The 17,128-nt window shown below is 41.5% G+C and overlaps 3 protein-coding genes across 6 annotated transcripts; 2 read left to right on the plus strand and 1 right to left on the minus strand.

Annotated features, from left to right (window-relative positions):
- Positions 1–940: 940 nt before the first annotated feature.
- LOC134185173 (DNA repair and recombination protein RAD54B-like) lies at positions 941–12,206 on the plus strand. 3 transcript variants are annotated; one of them, XM_062652951.1, is made up of 27 exons: positions 941–1,156; positions 1,233–1,442; positions 3,320–3,363; positions 3,421–3,475; positions 3,807–3,894; positions 6,820–6,928; positions 8,227–8,294; positions 8,364–8,441; positions 8,515–8,669; positions 8,735–8,782; positions 8,849–8,930; positions 9,255–9,335; positions 9,402–9,548; positions 9,618–9,674; positions 9,797–9,851; positions 10,068–10,174; positions 10,232–10,304; positions 10,359–10,570; positions 10,721–10,891; positions 10,953–11,079; positions 11,144–11,250; positions 11,309–11,374; positions 11,438–11,554; positions 11,613–11,696; positions 11,754–11,861; positions 11,934–12,005; positions 12,067–12,206. In XM_062652951.1, the coding sequence occupies exons 6-27, from the start codon at positions 6,823–6,825 to the stop codon at positions 12,121–12,123; spliced, it is 2,178 nt and encodes a 725-aa protein (XP_062508935.1). In that variant the 5' UTR covers positions 941–1,156; positions 1,233–1,442; positions 3,320–3,363; positions 3,421–3,475; positions 3,807–3,894; positions 6,820–6,822; the 3' UTR covers positions 12,124–12,206. The 3 variants fall into 3 exon arrangements, with proteins under 3 accessions (XP_062508935.1, XP_062508934.1, XP_062508936.1); XM_062652950.1 differs by lacking the exons at positions 941–1,156; positions 1,233–1,442 and adding exons at positions 2,348–2,583; positions 2,645–2,736; XM_062652952.1 differs by lacking the exons at positions 941–1,156; positions 1,233–1,442; positions 9,797–9,851; ... (1 more) ...; positions 10,232–10,304; positions 10,359–10,570 and adding exons at positions 2,348–2,583; positions 2,645–2,736.
- An 8-nt stretch (positions 12,207–12,214) lies between these two features.
- LOC134185175 (NADH dehydrogenase [ubiquinone] 1 alpha subcomplex assembly factor 2-like) lies at positions 12,215–14,197 on the minus strand. Its single transcript, XM_062652955.1, has 7 exons — positions 13,961–14,197; positions 13,633–13,722; positions 12,928–12,968; positions 12,675–12,749; positions 12,584–12,605; positions 12,482–12,514; positions 12,215–12,425 (listed from the first exon to the last, which is right to left on the minus strand). Exons 1-7 carry the CDS (start codon positions 14,064–14,066, stop codon positions 12,319–12,321), a joined length of 474 nt encoding a protein of 157 aa, XP_062508939.1. The 5' UTR covers positions 14,067–14,197; the 3' UTR covers positions 12,215–12,318.
- Positions 14,150–16,380, plus strand: LOC134185174 (exostosin-like 2). Of its 2 annotated transcripts, XM_062652954.1 has the most exons (7): positions 14,150–14,220; positions 14,325–14,365; positions 14,629–14,656; positions 14,916–15,088; positions 15,624–15,694; positions 15,763–16,108; positions 16,171–16,380. In XM_062652954.1, exons 3-7 carry the CDS (start codon positions 14,637–14,639, stop codon positions 16,320–16,322), a joined length of 762 nt encoding a protein of 253 aa, XP_062508938.1. In that variant the 5' UTR covers positions 14,150–14,220; positions 14,325–14,365; positions 14,629–14,636; the 3' UTR covers positions 16,323–16,380. The 2 variants fall into 2 exon arrangements, with proteins under 2 accessions (XP_062508938.1, XP_062508937.1); XM_062652953.1 differs by having other exon boundaries at positions 14,629–15,088.
- The last annotated feature ends 748 nt before the right edge of the window (positions 16,381–17,128 follow it).

The following is a 17,128-nucleotide window of genomic DNA, read 5'->3' on the forward strand; positions in this document are numbered from 1 at the left end:
GGCTTTACGTAAGCAAGCAGCTAGGGTATTCTGGTCTAGCAAACCGAATAGTCAAACGACAATTGCAAGATATATGTCTACATAGCAAAAGCGAGATTGGTCTACTATAGAAAATACTCTCTCTTTATTAGAGCGTGTAACTACTAGTAGTTACAAAGTATACCGAGGAAAGAATATAAGATCAAATGTGACGTGAAAATGAAAGGTCAGCGCGTGACCGAGTGTGATGACAAGACTCCGATCGATGACATGCTCGTTCTCTCTAGTCGAAAGGTCTTGCTCTTGGTAAAACCCCAACTTTTGAAACAGCAAGTCGCGCCTACAATATTACTACGTAGTGCCAGTTTGTTGTGAAGGCTCTAGCTAGACGAGTCAAAATTTCGACGTAATTTCGTTTCAAGATTGCAGCGAGAAACGCGTGATACGGGCAGAACGCATTTAGCTAATTGACATTGTGCATGCAGTATTGTGGCACTTCCTCGTCCTGGAGGCAATAATGACTCACGTCGGCGGGGTCACAGAATCGAACAGCTGGGCTAGAGAAGGTGTGTTTACACTGTTTATTATTTATTTACATTTTCTTACATTCATTTTATTTTAGTACATTACATCTAGTATTTACGACTCTAATATCACAGCTAGCGGAGCCTTCTAAAACCAAGTTAGCTAATTAGGTTCTTACGATTGTCGCGAAAAAATACGAATCTTTTCCTAGGGGCTATTCTAGTTGTAAAATGTAACTATCTAGATTCGTACAAAGCGACAGTCGTTTCAGCCTCGTACCAGGCCTCTCGCGCCGTCATGCCCGGTTCCCGTATAACACGACAACGCTGGAGAGGGTCTGGGATCATACCGCCTACTTTCTTCACCTAGTGTCACCCACGTCATCTAAGTGTCACCCACGTCATCTAAGTGTCACCCACGTCATCTAAGTGTCACCCACGTCACCAATGTCAACACTCTCATACTCTTAGTTAATTGAAGCTATCCTTCCATCAAAGTTATGCTAGCTGTGATATTCGATTGCATACATTCACTGTTACATTTCGTTCCTGTACAGCTGCATGAGAAGAGACCCACCTTGCCGCATGGAAAGAGATTCATTCACAGAGGGAGCTCGATCCTGAGTTCGATTTACGTTATCTGAAGCTGTGAGGTGCAATGTGATTCGATCAGCAGTCTAGGTAGCTTGGACTAGGGATGCACTAGTCGCCGCTCTATTACTGTGCTAGGCTACGAGAACAATACAAATCGGGAAGCTCGAGTACGATTCGAGAACATTTGGAGCCTGGCAGAGCGTGCCGTCAGACACGGTGTTGACTTCCGCTCTAGAGTCTCTTGGAGAGGAAGTCCTCTTTCCCAGAGAGATTGGCAAATACGTAGAGCTTGCGTAGAGACAGGATACCAACACGGAAAGGAAACAAGTAGAGTACGAATGGAAGGTCAAGTCTGTTGCAAGACATTCCGTGTGATACATGAGAATAACTATTAGACTAATCGTATTAGTAGCCTGAGGCTTGGTGGCATACGAGCTAGTTTGATCATCTGATAGCATAAACGGTAGGCGGTATGATCCCAGACCCTCTCCAGCGTTGTCGTGTTATACGGGAACCGGGCATGACGGCGCGAGAGGGTCTGGTACGAGGCTAAGTCGTTTCACGTGACCGCAAAGTTCGCAATAATGCATGTGCTAGTTAGAGTCGTCAAAGTGCATGTGTTATTTATAGTCGTCAAGGTACAGTAATTTACAAGTACTGTAATAGCTATACATGAGAGTACACGTGTACTTGTAAATGTACGGGCTCTACATGTAAATAGTTTGGTTGCAATGTTCCCGTATAACTCTCGTCAGCACGAAAGCGATTGATTTCTAGATTCGTACCAGTCTTTCCCCGCCCCTGTCTAACTAATTGACTAAGTTCGCATGCCTTAGGATTACAGTAGGATGTCAGTAGACGGACAGACGGCCGGCCAATTGGAATGCAGCGCATGCGCTCATTGTTCTAACGATGGCGTTGTGTCCAGGCTCCTTCTCACCCTCTTCAAAAACAGGTGCCAGTACTTGTGCAGCAGGTGTTCCGTATAGCCAAAAGTTTAGAATTCTAATGCTTCTTCATTTCGCACAGGAAAGTTCTGTCCAACAAGACCCGGCAATCGCAAACATGAATTACACTAGTACTTTTCTGGTAAACAACTCTTTCTAAAACGGTTCTTGGATCTGATTGACGGTTGTCTCTGGTTGCAACGTATGACAAATCGAATACTGCTCCGTGAGGAGGCGTGGCACATTGACCGAAAGACGGTACGCGCGCTTAGAGAAAATAGGTATTGGGGCACACAAGGCATGACGAGTCCCGTATATTAAGTAGAGTCTAGGCGGTTGATTTTTGTACATCTGGCACTCAACGTTTGCGACTTCAGAATGAATTAACAATCACCGTAATGCGTCGTTCCACAGCTCCATCTATGGTTTCTACAGCAAAGAAGCCCAAGTTCGTAACTCCATTCAAACTTCAATCAGAAAGAGCAAATACTGCAGCTGGAAGAGTTGCAACTGAATCGAAGAGTGACATAATGAAAGAAGTAAATTGTTTGTAAGAAATGTATTCGACTATGGAGGTTATGTGAGGTACGTGTCTCACAGAGAGGTGCATCTGGTCATCAGCAGTTTGAAATCAAGGGAAGTCTACAAAAGGAAAACATATCATGTGAAAAAAGATACTACAGCGTAGTGTGGTGAGCAAATATAAGAGAGAAAGAAATGGGCAGATGCAGATCGAGACACAGGCAACGTTTCCAAATTCAATTGTGGGCATGTAACTCATTGGCTTCCCTAGAAGTTTGTTATCCAACACCAAATTCATTTCTAGGGACTGACAGTGAATTATTCAACTTAATGCAAACTTTTTAGCATTGCTAGTTACAGAACAGCACAAGGTTGTCTAGCCACCTCACTTTCTTTTCACTTTATTTCTATTTTGTTTCCACTATTAATTAAACAGCATGACAGCATGTTATTGGAACAACCTTTATATAGAGAATGGAGATTGAGATATTCATGCATGGCTATGTGCATTCTGCATGTTTTCAATTCTTATTACAATAGGCATAGTAGGAACTCCGTATAGGCATTTAACTATCTTAATTAAATAGGTTAATTTATATTTACGGGCATCACTAAATTTAATTTAATTTTGTATACTGAGTTTGTTGTGCAATTGAGAAGAAACGTGTACTTAACAATACTCATCAAAGAATGGCAGTTGTCTTACAAATGATTTATCACTAATAGCTGTTTGATTTGATTGTTTTACTGAAGGTGTAAAAACTCAAACAAGAAACACAAGAAATGGGAAGGAGATGGTACATAACTTGGACCAATTTTAGTTAAAAATTTAATATATATAAACTATTTTATAGCTGTTCTTATTGTTGAATCCAGGACAGCAACATTGAAAGACACTGAAGGGAAAGAGTCAGTTTTCTATTGTGTAGTGTTGGTCAAATCTGTTTTGTTATTTAATTAATCTCTCTTACTACTTGTTGGCCAGACAACATATACTTGTTTATGTGATGTTTGTTTGTCTGTGTAGTTAGTTCCAGAGGTATTTATGTGCTGTAAACAACATGAATAGAAAAGTCATAGTTTTCACTTGTCATTGCATATGTGTACAGTCACATAGCAGTCTTTTGGTTTTTGCTATGACGATGTATTCGGGCCAATCATCTAGTCTAGTTGTGTTACATGTGTGTCTTTGATAGGCCACATTTTAATGTTTTTCCAGCAGTAATATATTTTTGTTTAGGTTATCTCGGTCTACTGGTTTCAGGTACAGTGATCTTAGTGGATTGGAAGAAGGATCTACTCTAATCATTGGAAGCAAAGAAATTGAGGTTGGTTAGTAAGTAACAAACCAAAAGTGTCGGTTTTACATGAAACTTTAGAATCATATTTGTGATAATCCACAATTGGGTAGACGTGGAACAAATCAATCTATGTTTACTCAGTTGACTACAGATGATGAATAAATTTCAACAAACTTCTAGTCTGAAATTTCAAGAACATTTAAGACAGCCTGTCTTATAAAATTTCCAGACTAAAGAATTTATAATAATATTAGCTCTTGAACTCTACCGTACCAGTTGGGAATTAGAGGATGGCATACAATGGATGGCGAGCGCACGTCACATATGTACATCCGCATACTCGGTTAATTGAACAAACAAACTCTGGCGCATCTTATTTTAGGCCGCCAAAGTCTCGTTTCGGGCCATCGAAGGCAGTCTAGGCAAATCCGACTCGACTGTTTGTCTCGGACGGTCTAACTCGACCCAGCTGCCGCGTTTCGCGACGATCAGAAACCAACGTCTTGTCGACCGACATGTTACAGACAGACATCAATGTGGACAGACAGGAGCGGGGGGGGGGGGGGGGGGGTTGGCGTGTTATAGTATAGGATTATTCTAAAATATGAAAATGAGATAGGTATTTGTTATTTGGGAGTGTACATTCGATTTCCCCATTCCAGCCACTCTGGAATGAAGAGAATAGTCATACCAAATTGAACACTTGTTCAACTCAAAATGCATTTGGGAATGAGGGGTGTGTTGTCAAAGTGTGTGACGCTTGCGTAATTGTTTCTGTACGTCTGTTGTCATGGACGAGCTACTGCGCATGTATGGTTTGCTGTTTGGTCAAACGAACAGGTATTCCTTTCATTCTCACACCTCTAGTAAGCCAAACCACAAACTAAACTGAGTAAACCGGTCGACGAAGTGGTTTACTCAGAATAGTAAACCGATCATTCCAGAATGCGAAACAAACGATAATTTCCATATTCCTAGTATTCTGGAATGGTTGGAATGGGAAAGTCGAATGCACCCTTAGTTGTCTTTCTCACGAAGGTAACAGTATTAAGTTGTGTCAGCTGGTATTTTGCTTTGGTGTTAAAGAAACAGTGAATCAGTAATTGAACTGCTTCACAGCTCTCTGTTGTTATATACAGAGTGACAATCTCACAAATATTTCATAACCATTAAAAGGCGTGGTAATTTCATTTGCAAGTTTTTGCATACCTGAATTGTGACCTATATTAAGTAAAGTTCTCTCTCTCTCTCTCACTCACTCACTCACTCACTCACTCTCCTCTCACTCATCCACTCACTTTTAATTCAACTCAGAAAAGGTAATCACAAATGTTAGTAGCTAATTTAGTAAGCTCAGTCAGCATAGAATAATACTAGAATAACATACAAGGAAACATGTAAAACAAGCAACTCTACTACATAACTACACCCTAAAACCACACGAAAACCATACAACTACTTACGTAAAGTAACTAGCAAAGTATCTTGCTGAACTCACTCTCTCCCCTCTCCTCTCACTCACTCACTCTCTCTCACTCACTCACACACACACACACACACACACACACACACACACACACACACACACACACACACACACACACACACACACATCTCTATGTTATAAAAGTTTAGTGATCACTGGACTTATTGCATGCTTGATTCATCATGCTCGATTCATCATGCTCATACCAGTAGGTTAGGTGATATGCATACTATAGCTCTGTTTGTCATTGTTGGAGGAGGGTCCTCATTTTGTTGCCGTCAATCTATTCTGCAAGACCTTGGTGCTGGTGTGTTCAAGAAAATTTTGCACGAATGTACATTTTGTGTGCATCTTGTATAGTTTTTGTGAGCAGTAAACAATTGGGTTGTGGTTACGTACGACGATTGCTTAGTTGCAAGGCTGTGTTTACATCGTCACGACATTGCTTATTTCCTGTGAACATAACACGATCACATCGTGAGTGATTGTTTACAACCATTACTTAGTTTCTTCTCCAAGCTGTGCTTATATGGTCTCACTTTGTTTATTTTTTAATATGATCATATTGTGGTTATTTATTTACAGTCATTAATCATCTCTAGGTTGTGCTCACTTGACCTTATCTTGTCTGGATTTATATACTACTACATGTGCACTTAATCATGTATGATGCATTTGACTATTTAGGTTCTCTTGCTGCGGCTAACAATAGTTTGAATTGTTGGATAGAAATCTGCTGTTGTTAGACAGTGGGTTTGAGAATAATTACAGCATTGTCAAGGGTTTATTACTGTGTTATGATTGTTTGACTGAATGTGTTATGTGGCCTTGTTGACTAAGTTCATCAGATTGTCAGCTAGCAGGGATTGCCCTAGGCATCCTGGAACCAGGCGGGCGCGCCCAGTTTTACTGGGCGTAGCCGCCTTTATGAGACATGATCGCTACGTGCTAATCCTTGACACTCTGTGAGCAACGAATCTTGTACATACTACTCCTAGAGTTAGTCTTTGTAATGATGTTGAAGTTGTAAAAGAACTGACGGAGATCATTACTTCAATAGTTCCTGTCATACTTGAGTCACGTGACTAGTTGATATTAATGCCCACCTGGTTTAAATAAAACATTGGGGAAACCCTGAGCTAGTATGAACAAAAAGAGTTCTATGTGAAAGAAACAAGGCAACATTTTGACTACTGACACCTTCATCAGTTTTAGTATGGATAATGGTGATGACTTGCAGTACTTGAAGATTGTCTTAAGTTACCACAAAACAGGTATTCTCAGTCAGTCTGACAACATGTCTCTTGTTTTTGAGCTGACACTGTTGCAAGGCATGGCAACATGCTGTACATTCTCTTGATCTCTGTAAATTGGTAGTTGCAATGGCTGATGCAGCTTGGCAATAACGCTTACTTGTTTGGTTTGGCTGCGTTGCTTCTAACTTGTATTGAAATGTGTTTGCTTAGGTAATGCAGAAACTGTCTGCAGAGGACTATATGACTGGCAAGTGTTTTGTCACAGGGAGATTGACAGAGTCAACAAAGCTAGTGTCTGCAGCTGCCAAACTAAAGCAACGTAACCAATGACTTGTGTTTGTGTGTGTGTGTGTGTGTGTGTGTGTGTGTGTGTGTGTGTGTGTGTGTGTGTGTGTGTGTGTGTGTGTGTGTGTGTGTGTGGTGCTGTGGCTCAATTGGTTAGGGACAATGGAAACATTCGGGACCTTGCAGGGTTGCAAGATTAAGTCACAGTGATGGCGAGCTATGGCATAATTTTCTTGGGCAAGAAACTTATGCACAATTACCTCTTTCGACTCAGGAATATAAATGAGTACCTGGTCTTTGACTTGGGTGGCAAAGGCCTTCGACTGCGACAAAGTCCATCAGCCACAGGGGTCCTGGTGGGACTTCGGGTGCCCACACCACAGTTGGTGTCGCAGTCAGTGCTTCTGTGAGCACCTGGCCAGGCTTCAGGAGATTGCTTAGCACGGCCCATAGCTCTTACTTAGTGCACAGGAACCCAGCCATCTGGCTGGGGGCATTACCGTTTAACGGCAACTCCTTATCTATTTGCCATTTGCCATTGTGTGTGTGTGTGTGTGTGTGTGTGTGTGTGTGTGTGTGTGTGTGTGTGTGTGTGTGTGTGTGTGTGTGTGTGTGTGTGTGTGTGTGTGTGTAAGCTGTCACTAAGAGGCTGCGGAGAACACGAATCATTGATGTAATGTCTCTGTCTTGATGTGTGCTGTCATCTTAAATACAAATTGACTTGTGCGTAGGTAATGTCTTTGTCTTGATGTGTGATGTCATTCTAAACCAAGTATATACATTTATTGTCAGTCTCTACTTGTCTTCCATAACTGTGGAAGGTTATTGACATGCAGTTTGTTTGTCACAACTTGTCATGACATGTTGATTGAATTGCGTTGGTGATTGATGCTGGTTCAATCTGGTTGTGACCTGTGAGATCTACCATATTAACGTCATGCAGTATACTCAGTGAAGTATGAGCATTAGACATTGTTTTGCTAGCCACATTTGTCACAATGGTGGGTGGGTGGTGGTGGTGGTTAGTAGCAGCAGGAGCAGCAGTTTTTATGGGAAATTTCCAGCTTGGCTGATCCAGGAATTCGAAGTGTATCATGTATCGTCACAATGTACTGGAAATGTGCAAACCCTAGGAACAAAACACATATTCTTGGACTGATTATAGTGCATACTGCCAGCAGAGTGGTTTGTACACAAAGAGACAATGGAATTTGTAGATGTTGGTCACGGTGTGACGATAGCTTAACTGTGTTATGTGTAGTGTAACTTTGTTCTGGTTGCTTTTCTACTGTACTTCTCTAGATGTTGTCATATTGTTGTGTTGTTATCTAGCACCGAAACCCTTTACGATAAGAAAAGGTGATCCCAGCAAAGCAGCCGAAATTGCTGCAAACAGAGAAGTAGTAGTGTTCGTAATGAGATTGTGGATCTTGTTACACTGAACAAATACATTCTTTGTATTTTGACAGCCTCAACTTGTGACTTCCAGACATGATCCAAAGGCTGTGGGTGCCTTAGTCATGCCTCGTCCAAGTCATGCTCACCAGGCAATTAACCACAATGGCATCATGCACCAATTGTATTATATTCATTGCTCTTACTGATGGATTAATTATCTAGTGGGAGTTCAACAAAAAAGGTTTGCTCCTTGTTGACGTGGTCGTTGATCCTCATTTGTCAAATCAACTGAGATCTCATCAACGTGATGGAACTGTCTTTCTCTATGAGTGTATAATGAGTATGAGGCCTTTCTCGGGACAAGGAGCCATTCTAGCGTAAAGAAATTAGTTGAGCCAAATTGGTCGAGAATACTCTCCTAACTGTATTCTTTATTTACCAGTGATGAAATGGGGTTGGGGAAGACACTTCAGTGCATCACTTTGTTGTGGTAATGTTGAATGATGTATATATTTGTGACAGGTGTACGTGTAAAGGTCGTTTGTCTCTCTTTAAGGACTCTAATGAAGCAAGGTCCCTATGGCGGACGTCCTGTAGTGAAGAAGGCTGTCATCATTACTCCAAGTAGTCTTGTCAAGGTAAGTCATTTTGTCGCGTTTAGTGTTGCTCACAGTTTGAGTTACTGATTCAACTTTGTTTGGGATAGTTATTGCTACACGTGCAGAGTAGATTGTGATGCACAGATATGATGCATGATTATATTGATTAGCAATGGTTGAACTGTGTACACTATTCATTTGCTATGCATGCTACACAGATTATTAGGCAAAGTTGGTTTGTAAAATTATGTCCATGATGTCAGTGGCAGAGCTTGATGCTGTTACTTCCCACTCCTAAATTGCATTTAAAGAATCGTCTCACTACTGTCCGGTGATGCTGTTTTGGTGTTCAACTATATATAGAACTGGCAGCAAGAGTTTCGTAAATGGCTCGGTTCTGAAAGGTTGCACGTCTTTGCTGTTACTTCAGACAGAAGAGTTGAGGTACACCCGCTGTATACCAGAGTGGCAGACGTTTTGTTTGGTAACTTAGCAGAATGTCTTGCTTAGGAGTTCAGTCATTGTCTTTCACCGGTAATGATTCTAAGCTACGAGATGTTTTTGCGCTGTCATGAACGAATTCGAGACATGCGTTTTGATTTGATTATCTGCGACGAAGGACATCGATTGAAAAACGCTTGCAGGAAAACTTCATCTGTAAACAATTAGCTTCAATGAGTGACTCATGAATTGCATGCCGTTGGATAATTCGCTTGTCGTTGACAGGCTATTATGGAGCTGCCGGCACGAAGAAGGATTGTACTGACGGGTACTCCTATCCAGGTTCTTAAATAGCACGCACACACACACACACACACACACACACACACACACACACACACACACACACCACACCACACCACACACGGTTACTGTCTACGTATGTATATTGTGCATTGCTCTAGAATGACTTGCAAGAATTCTTCGGAATTGTCGACTTCTGCAATCCGGGAATTTTAGGTACGACAAATTTTAGACACTCTTTGCGTTTTCAATAGAAAGTAAACGTTTGAAACAAGTCGCGTACTGGCTGCGTACACTGTACGTCGACCGGTTTGGCCGGCAACGATCACGTGACCACGGTACCGGTACCGATAGTGGCCGGTGTGTTTGAGTTTCAGCGATTTTCTAGCGGTGACACATTTTGGACCATGGATGACGTTATGCCGTTTGTAGGAACTATCGCTGCTTTTCGCAAGGTTTACGAAGAACCGATTATTATGTCCCGGCAGCCAAATTGTGTAGCGGAGGATAAAGCGTTAGGTGAATGCCGAGCGACGGAGGTGGGTACTGTACATAGATTAATTTTTTCTGCGTTGTAATAATGCGTTGTGATGCAGCTAGCGCGTCTTACATCTTTGTTTTGCTTGCGTCGGACTCAAGAAGTAATTCAGCGGTACCTTCCTCCCAAAGGTTGTTGTCATGAATGAATTGCATGTGTCGATATCGTGTATGTACTGGTTTTAGTGGAAAGCATTGTTTTTTGTCGGCCGTCGTCTGTTCAGCTTTCGCTATATCTGAAGTTTCTTGAGACTCGGCTTGTTAGGAGTTGTTTGTCCGATTGGTCTCTAGAGAGAGATGGAGGAACGCAACATCTTCTCTGCATAGGAGCGCTGAAGAAGCTGTGCAACAGCCCCCATCTTTTCGTGAAACCTCTAGCAGCCAAACGTGATGGAGACGTACGCGTTCAGTACACACAAATACGCGTGCACACACACACACACACACACACACACACACACACACAACACACACACACACACACACACACACACACACACACACACACTTCTTCTCAAAAAGGAACTTTTAAAGGCGTGTGTTCCTAGGAAATGCCTGCAACTGGTTACAATGAATTTCAGGAAGTGACTGCTCATTACCAGCTGCATGAGGATACCGTAATAGAAGATTCTGGTAAGCTTCATGTGGTTGTAAAGATGCTAAAGAGTCTCAGACAGCGAGGAAACGAACGAGTTGTGCTGGTCTCGAACTACACCAAAGTAGACAGTACTGCTACAACAAACGTTTAAGTCTCCATGTTATTACTGCTTTTGTTTCCAGACACTAGACTTGTTACAGCGGGTGTGTGAGAGCTTGCAATACGAATTTCTCAGACTCGACGGATCTACACCATCTAATAAACGAATGCCCATTGTTGATCATTTTAACAAGAAGCTTGGCAATGATTGTATGTGTGTTGTGTGTCTAAGTTTACTGGGATGACGACGACGGTGTTTCCATTTGTACCACAGTTGTGTTCTTGCTCAGCTCAAAAGCTGGCGGTGTTGGTTTAAATTTAGTGGGTGCTTCCTATCTTATACTGTATGACATAGACTGGAATCCAGCTAATGATCTTCAGGTATGCCTGTCTAATGTGTTGTGTCATATCAAACGCTTGCATTGTCTCATATTTAAAGGTCATGGCTCGAGTGTGGAGAGACGGTCAGAAGAATACTGTACATATCTATCGCTTACTTACTACAGTTAGAACGATTGTGATGGTACCCGATGCTAAACGTTTCACTCCAGTGGTATCTTATGATCAGGGTACAATAGAGGAAAAGATGTTTCAACGTCAGTTGATGAAGCAAGGCCTCAGCGGTACCGTCATGGATACCCAGAATAAAACGGCTAAACCGCAGTTCAGTTTAGAAGAACTTAGGGTACAAAACGACTGCCAATGATAAATAGTGATTATCTCATGTCTTTTTTGTGGAAAAGGATCTGTTCAGTTTGAGAGAGAACACACTTTGTGATACATATGACCTGATTTGTGGACGTGTGCGTAGCAAAGTTGTAGTCATGGTACATAGAATGAAATGAGTCTAAGTTGACTGTATTGTAATTGTATACGTTTGTTAGGAAGGTGAAGGTACATGTACCAAGGATCAGTCAGTCAACGCTCTTTCCGCCTTGAGACCCTGTCAGCTGGCCATCAGTGATGACATATCGTCTCTAGAGCTCACCAAGGTATGAGCCATTCTGTCAACTTTCTCACAGCATCACAACATACTGAAAACAATGTTCTATTTTCTATGCTAGACTAATAACCCTGTGACTGAGTTGCTCAACTGGCGTAAAGTTAGTTCTCCACAGAATGAGTTAGAAATAGAGGTGAGCCACGAGTTGATCTAATAAGTGGTAGTAGACAGTGGCAGACCTGCGTTTATTACAGGATCAAGTGCTCTCATCTTGTAGCAACATAACGTTTGTGTTTCAAAACGTGACATAATTGATGTTTAGATAGACGTAGGTGATATCTGTTCTTCTGGATAGCACAAATGCTTGGACACAACTGTAGAGTAGATACACCTACAAAGCGGTCTGAATCTAGTTTGCTTTATTAAGCCTATTACTGTAAATTGCTTTTATGGCCCTGGATGCCACGAATCTGGTTCAAAACTCTACGTCATACTGTAAAGTGCTTTTATGGCCCTGGATGCCACGAATCTGGTTCAAAACTCTTTACGTCACTTGTTTGTTCTTCAGACGAATTTCTTGATGAAACTAAAGGAGTTGCTTTGCTACTTGTACCTACATCCGGAGGATACTATTTGTTAACCAATAGTCAGAGAAATTCTGCCTCAAACCTTTCACATTCCGTACAGCTGCAGTAATACCGTCTGGAAAATAACCAAACACAAGGGTGGGAATGTGAATGGTAGCCGATGCAATTTATGCATCTTACAGACCTTCAATTTCTTGCTCTCTCAGCTAACCACCAGAGACATTGAAACAGAAGGTTCTTTGAATTACCTGGAAACACTGAGCATACAAATTTACCTGCTGATCCTTTTGTTCAATGTCTCTTGCTTTCTTCCGAACTTTTCCTAAACGCTCGTTTCCCCACTTCAGTTCCTAACAACAGAGTTTTTATGGTGATAGAGCAACTGAAAACACATCTATTCATTCAGTGAACAGTATGTTATATTATTCATGCTACACTCAAAGCAATACAAATTTGTGCAAATGCTTTCAGTCTGAAAACAGTCTATAGAGCAAGCTGCGACTCATTAGCAGTGTATTTATGTCTTACCTCATGCAAAGGTGGATCCTCCCGGAGCCAACGGAGCCACCCTGCACACAAATGTGACAAACTTCATCATAGAGCCAACTTAAGGTAATAGTATGCAAAAGTATGCAAAATGATGATGCATATTCTGTAATGTCTGTTGCAACCATAGTGTTCACCAGTTACAACAAGTTTCACACCATGTTGTGCATGCACTTTTTACTAATAGAAGTGTCTACTTGTAACAAAGGTATTGAGAAACCTATGAAGGCACTAAAACAAGCTGTTATTATTGGCAAACAGCGACAGCATCTCCAAGGTAGTAGAAACTCCCGACAGGAACTGGCTGCCCAATATTGTGTAATTGCCTAATACCCATTCAGACTCGTTAAATAACTTTGATATGTCTTGCTATCCACAGTACTACACCACTTTCTTTTCTCCACCTTGTCTGATCAATTCTTAAGCTTGTCTTATGAATCACGAAAACTAGGCAACACTTGGCAGTCTGTATGCCCACCCTATCTTTGTCTCTCATAAGGATGTAAACCAGTTGCCTTCTGAGATAACGAGGTCATGTACTGTCGGCGAACCCAGAGGAGCTCAACCTTTTCCCAGTTGTGGCTATAGATATGTGCCGACACCATAGCAGCTAGAGAATTTAGCTTATACACAGTCTGTGTGTCTTCTCCGTTCACAGAAAGCATATTATTAACTGAGCAAACTTACTTTCCCACTGAACAGGTATTGCGTCATTTGTGTACTGGTGAGCCTTGAGGACTCCTGCTGGTTTCATATATCTCTTTCCTCGACTATTTTCTACAACCACACAGATTACACAGTCAGCTTAGTAGTAGTAGTAACGCAGCAATTGTAGACATAGCTAACTAGAATTCATGCATATGAGAATAGTTCTGTCAACAGAACACTTGGTACTGCTCTGTTCTCTAATTTATTGTTCCAGTTAACTTAAGTCACCTTAAGTTAATGCCGTTTTCGACATCTGTCTTGATACATTTCTAAGCTGACGTACGTGTTTTGTAAATGAACAACAAACCTGTAGCAGAAACTTCATAGTACTTGTTACCATAGAGATCTGTGCCTGCAAGTCTTGATGATGAAAATCCTAGTATTCTCTGTAGCGTTTTCACTAACAACGCCATTCAACAGTGTACTAGAGTGTGTCCTGAAGGAACATTTAAGTACGAATAATAGTCATTCGGCAGGTGTGCGGCTTATACGGGACATTAAGTTCCGCGAGGCGAAACGGTCATCTTGTGCAAAATAGCGTCGAGACCTCTAGGAGACCACATCAAGGTAAAATTTAACGCTGCAAATGTCGGGGTGGTCTATAGCACTCCAACAGGATCTCACCAGTAGACAATAGAAAATTTTGTATTTGGCTTGAACGATTGTTTCAGTGCTGAGAAGTTGATAAAGACATCAGTGATTCACAATACCAGTGAGTCACTGTCTTTCTGCATGACGCATTGCAGCATTTGCTTGCTGATACTGTAACTGCATATATCAGAGGTAGACACGTGCAGATGTATGCAAACGCTAGAGCTCAGAATTGCAAATGTATTCCCAGTATGTGCTTGTCGCAGATGTTTTCAATGTTGTACCAGATAGTACGTAAATTGATGTTGGACAAATGATTATTGAATGCCTGTCTGTACAGTCTGAAAGTCTGTCGGATATTAATTAATTGTCATTCCAAATTAGATGGACTCATGGCGAATGCCCACTCAAGGTGTAAGAATAAGTGTGATTGGACGATATCTAAGATTATCCAAGCGTCAGGGTGGGCTGTTTTTATTGGTTTTCTTTCTATTCCTTGTGTTTTTGGCGTTTTGTGTGTCTACTCTGAATGGACTTCCAGTCGACAAGTCAACTGGTTTGCCTCAGGGGAGCTTTGTTGGTCATCATAATTTATTGGAACAGAAATTTACCCTTGTCTTGCAAACATTCAACAGATCTGATTTGTTAATTAAACTGCTCAATCACTATAGCGGTATTCACCAGCTGTCTAGAATCATTGTTGTTTGGAACAATGTGGGTGAGCCACCACCTGTCAATGCCTGGAGAAAGTATGATCCCCATCCTGTTCCTGTCCACTTTATCCAGCAAGACCACAACAGAATGAGAAACAGGCTACATCCATTTTCAGAAATTGACACTGAAGGTGAGTTATTGTGATCGAATTTTGAGTGTACAGTATCCCTAGAATTGAAGCTATGCATTCTTGCTGTTTTTCCGTTGGTTTGTATGACTAATTGATGAGTGAATCTAATTAACATTTGCTTTGTGGCAGTGAGCTCAGGCATAAATAGTTCTAATATGAATTAGCGACTATTTAGCTATGATTTGTTGTTTTATGCGTGATCTTGGTTTATGTGCTGTTTACACAATCATTAATTAGTGTGGGGAGTTAATTAAGTTGTACTGTATGTACTACAGATGGGAAGTTATTGTTTGGTATGCTACTGATTTGTAGATCTGCAGTCTTGTGTGCACGGAATCTCAAGCAGACTGCAAAGTCTTGCTAGATGAATGACCTAAAAGGAAGGGGAACTTAGAATTAAGGAATCGTCTCTGTAGTCATGCCATTATGAAGTTACTCTGCAATCGTTTTTGGCATATGCTTTTGTAGCAATGAATTGTTTTTATACACTAGTGCCTCAAAACTTTCTAAAACTAGTGGTTAATGTTTGTTTTAGCTGTACTCATATTGGATGACGACATTTTGGTTAGTGCAAATGACATAACATTTGCATTCTCTGTCTGGCAGGTGAGACCCATTTTATATAGAGTGTACTTTCGACGTAATTGTTGATCAACCCATATGTACTCTTTTAGCAATTTTCAGATCAAATAGTAGGATTTGTACCAAGAAAGCACGTGTTATCCGAGAACGGTGTTTATACTTATGGAAGCAGAGAACTGGAAGCTCATCCAAGAGATGTGTTGTATTATGGGGATCGGTATTATTCTTTGGTATTGATAGGAGCAGCTTTTGTCCATTTTGACTACCTTAAAATGTTTAAGACAACAGTGCCTCAGGCTGTGAACGATCTCATCGATGAGACTCAAAATTGTGATGACCTAGTCTTCAATGTAATGGTGGGAAAAGCACTAGGAAATCGAAAGCCGACAGGAGTCTACGTTCGGCCAAGTGATATGAGAAATTTAGAAGCTGAAGCAGGTAATTGAAAGAAGTGTTGTGTAGCATACACATTTAATACAATAGAGATCGACTCTTTATAGAATCAGGATACAAGGGTATGTGGCACAGAGCTGATCACTTACTGGAACGATCCTATTGCCTGAATCGGCTGGCAAAAGTGTATGGACAATTGCAACTGCCATACTCGAAATTAGAGATTACCCAGTTTTCTAGCTCAGCATGCAACAAATAGTTCCAGTTGCATATATAATTATAGGAATATATCGAATCTGTCAGACTCGAGTTACTTCTCAGAACTCACTGAGCAACAGTTAGTGCACTCATTGGAGCAGAGTGCTCGCAAATGTCGACTCCACCCTCGACATTATATTTCCTACAATCCACGCCCTAATTTCTTCTCTACCGCGCACGGTTTGGAATGGCAGTTCCGAATTAATTACACCGTGCCCTCCCGTCATGGTTATTTGCCAATTCCTCTTCTCCGAAATTCCACTCAAGCAGATGGACAGAGAAGAGTTAGGCCACTTAGCTTCAAAACTGTGTTACGTTGGTCGCCTAGTCCTTTGCGGCAATACTCTATCTACGGCTTCGGTAGTACGCTACTTGACAGATTGTCCGTGGCAGCAGACTGCAATTCGTTGTCAATTCGATGAATTGCCATGTATTAGTGTGCTCTCCTCTCGATTTTTTAGTGTCCGTGCGCAGCTGTGCAGTGGTACCGTCGCATTGCGCACGGATACACATGCATACTTGTGTCTCTAAATGTTTACTTTGGTAATCGAGTGTCTTGGCTTGCAAACGATAGGGAACGCACCGCTCAACATCGAGCGGAAACCGGTAGCCTACTAGTGCTTGTATAATCACAACATTATGACGTTGCACACTGCCGCAGAAAGTGGTATGTACTCATTGAGTAATTGCGTTCATCAGCTGCTACTAACGGTTTGGTGTTTGAATAGATTTGCGTAAGGCATTAGTGTCTTGTAGGTCAATCTGCGTTGAGGCCACAGTGGGCGTAATGCTATTTGCTCTCCAACG

Source organism: Corticium candelabrum, chromosome 10 (genome assembly GCF_963422355.1).
Source record: "Corticium candelabrum chromosome 10, ooCorCand1.1, whole genome shotgun sequence".
In the NCBI taxonomy this organism is placed as follows: Eukaryota; Metazoa; Porifera; class Homoscleromorpha; order Homosclerophorida; family Plakinidae; genus Corticium; species Corticium candelabrum.

Bases quoted from the DNA above. Each gene is read 5' to 3' on its own strand.
- LOC134185174 (XM_062652953.1), top strand. From the start codon at position 14,629: ATGGACTCATGGCGAATGCCCACTCAAGGTGTAAGAATAAGTGTGATT. The intron at 15,089-15,623 runs GTGAGTTATTGT...TGTTTGTTTTAG, and splicing joins TTCAGAAATTGACACTGAAG to CTGTACTCATATTGGATGAC. The intron at 15,695-15,762 runs GTGAGACCCATT...GTACTCTTTTAG, and splicing joins TTGCATTCTCTGTCTGGCAG to CAATTTTCAGATCAAATAGT.
- LOC134185175 (XM_062652955.1), bottom strand. From the start codon at position 14,066: ATGGCGTTGTTAGTGAAAACGCTACAGAGAATACTAGGATTTTCATCA. The intron at 12,606-12,674 runs GTAAATTTGTAT...TCTGGTGGTTAG, and splicing joins TTGAACAAAAGGATCAGCAG to CTGAGAGAGCAAGAAATTGA. The intron at 12,426-12,481 runs GTTTGAGGCAGA...CTCCGGATGTAG, and splicing joins AGCTGTACGGAATGTGAAAG to GTACAAGTAGCAAAGCAACT.
- LOC134185173 (XM_062652950.1), top strand. From the start codon at position 2,443: ATGCGTCGTTCCACAGCTCCATCTATGGTTTCTACAGCAAAGAAGCCC. The intron at 8,783-8,848 runs GTAATGTTGAAT...TCTCTCTTTAAG, and splicing joins CAGTGCATCACTTTGTTGTG to GACTCTAATGAAGCAAGGTC. The intron at 10,305-10,358 runs GTTGTTGTCATG...TACTGGTTTTAG, and splicing joins GCGGTACCTTCCTCCCAAAG to TGGAAAGCATTGTTTTTTGT.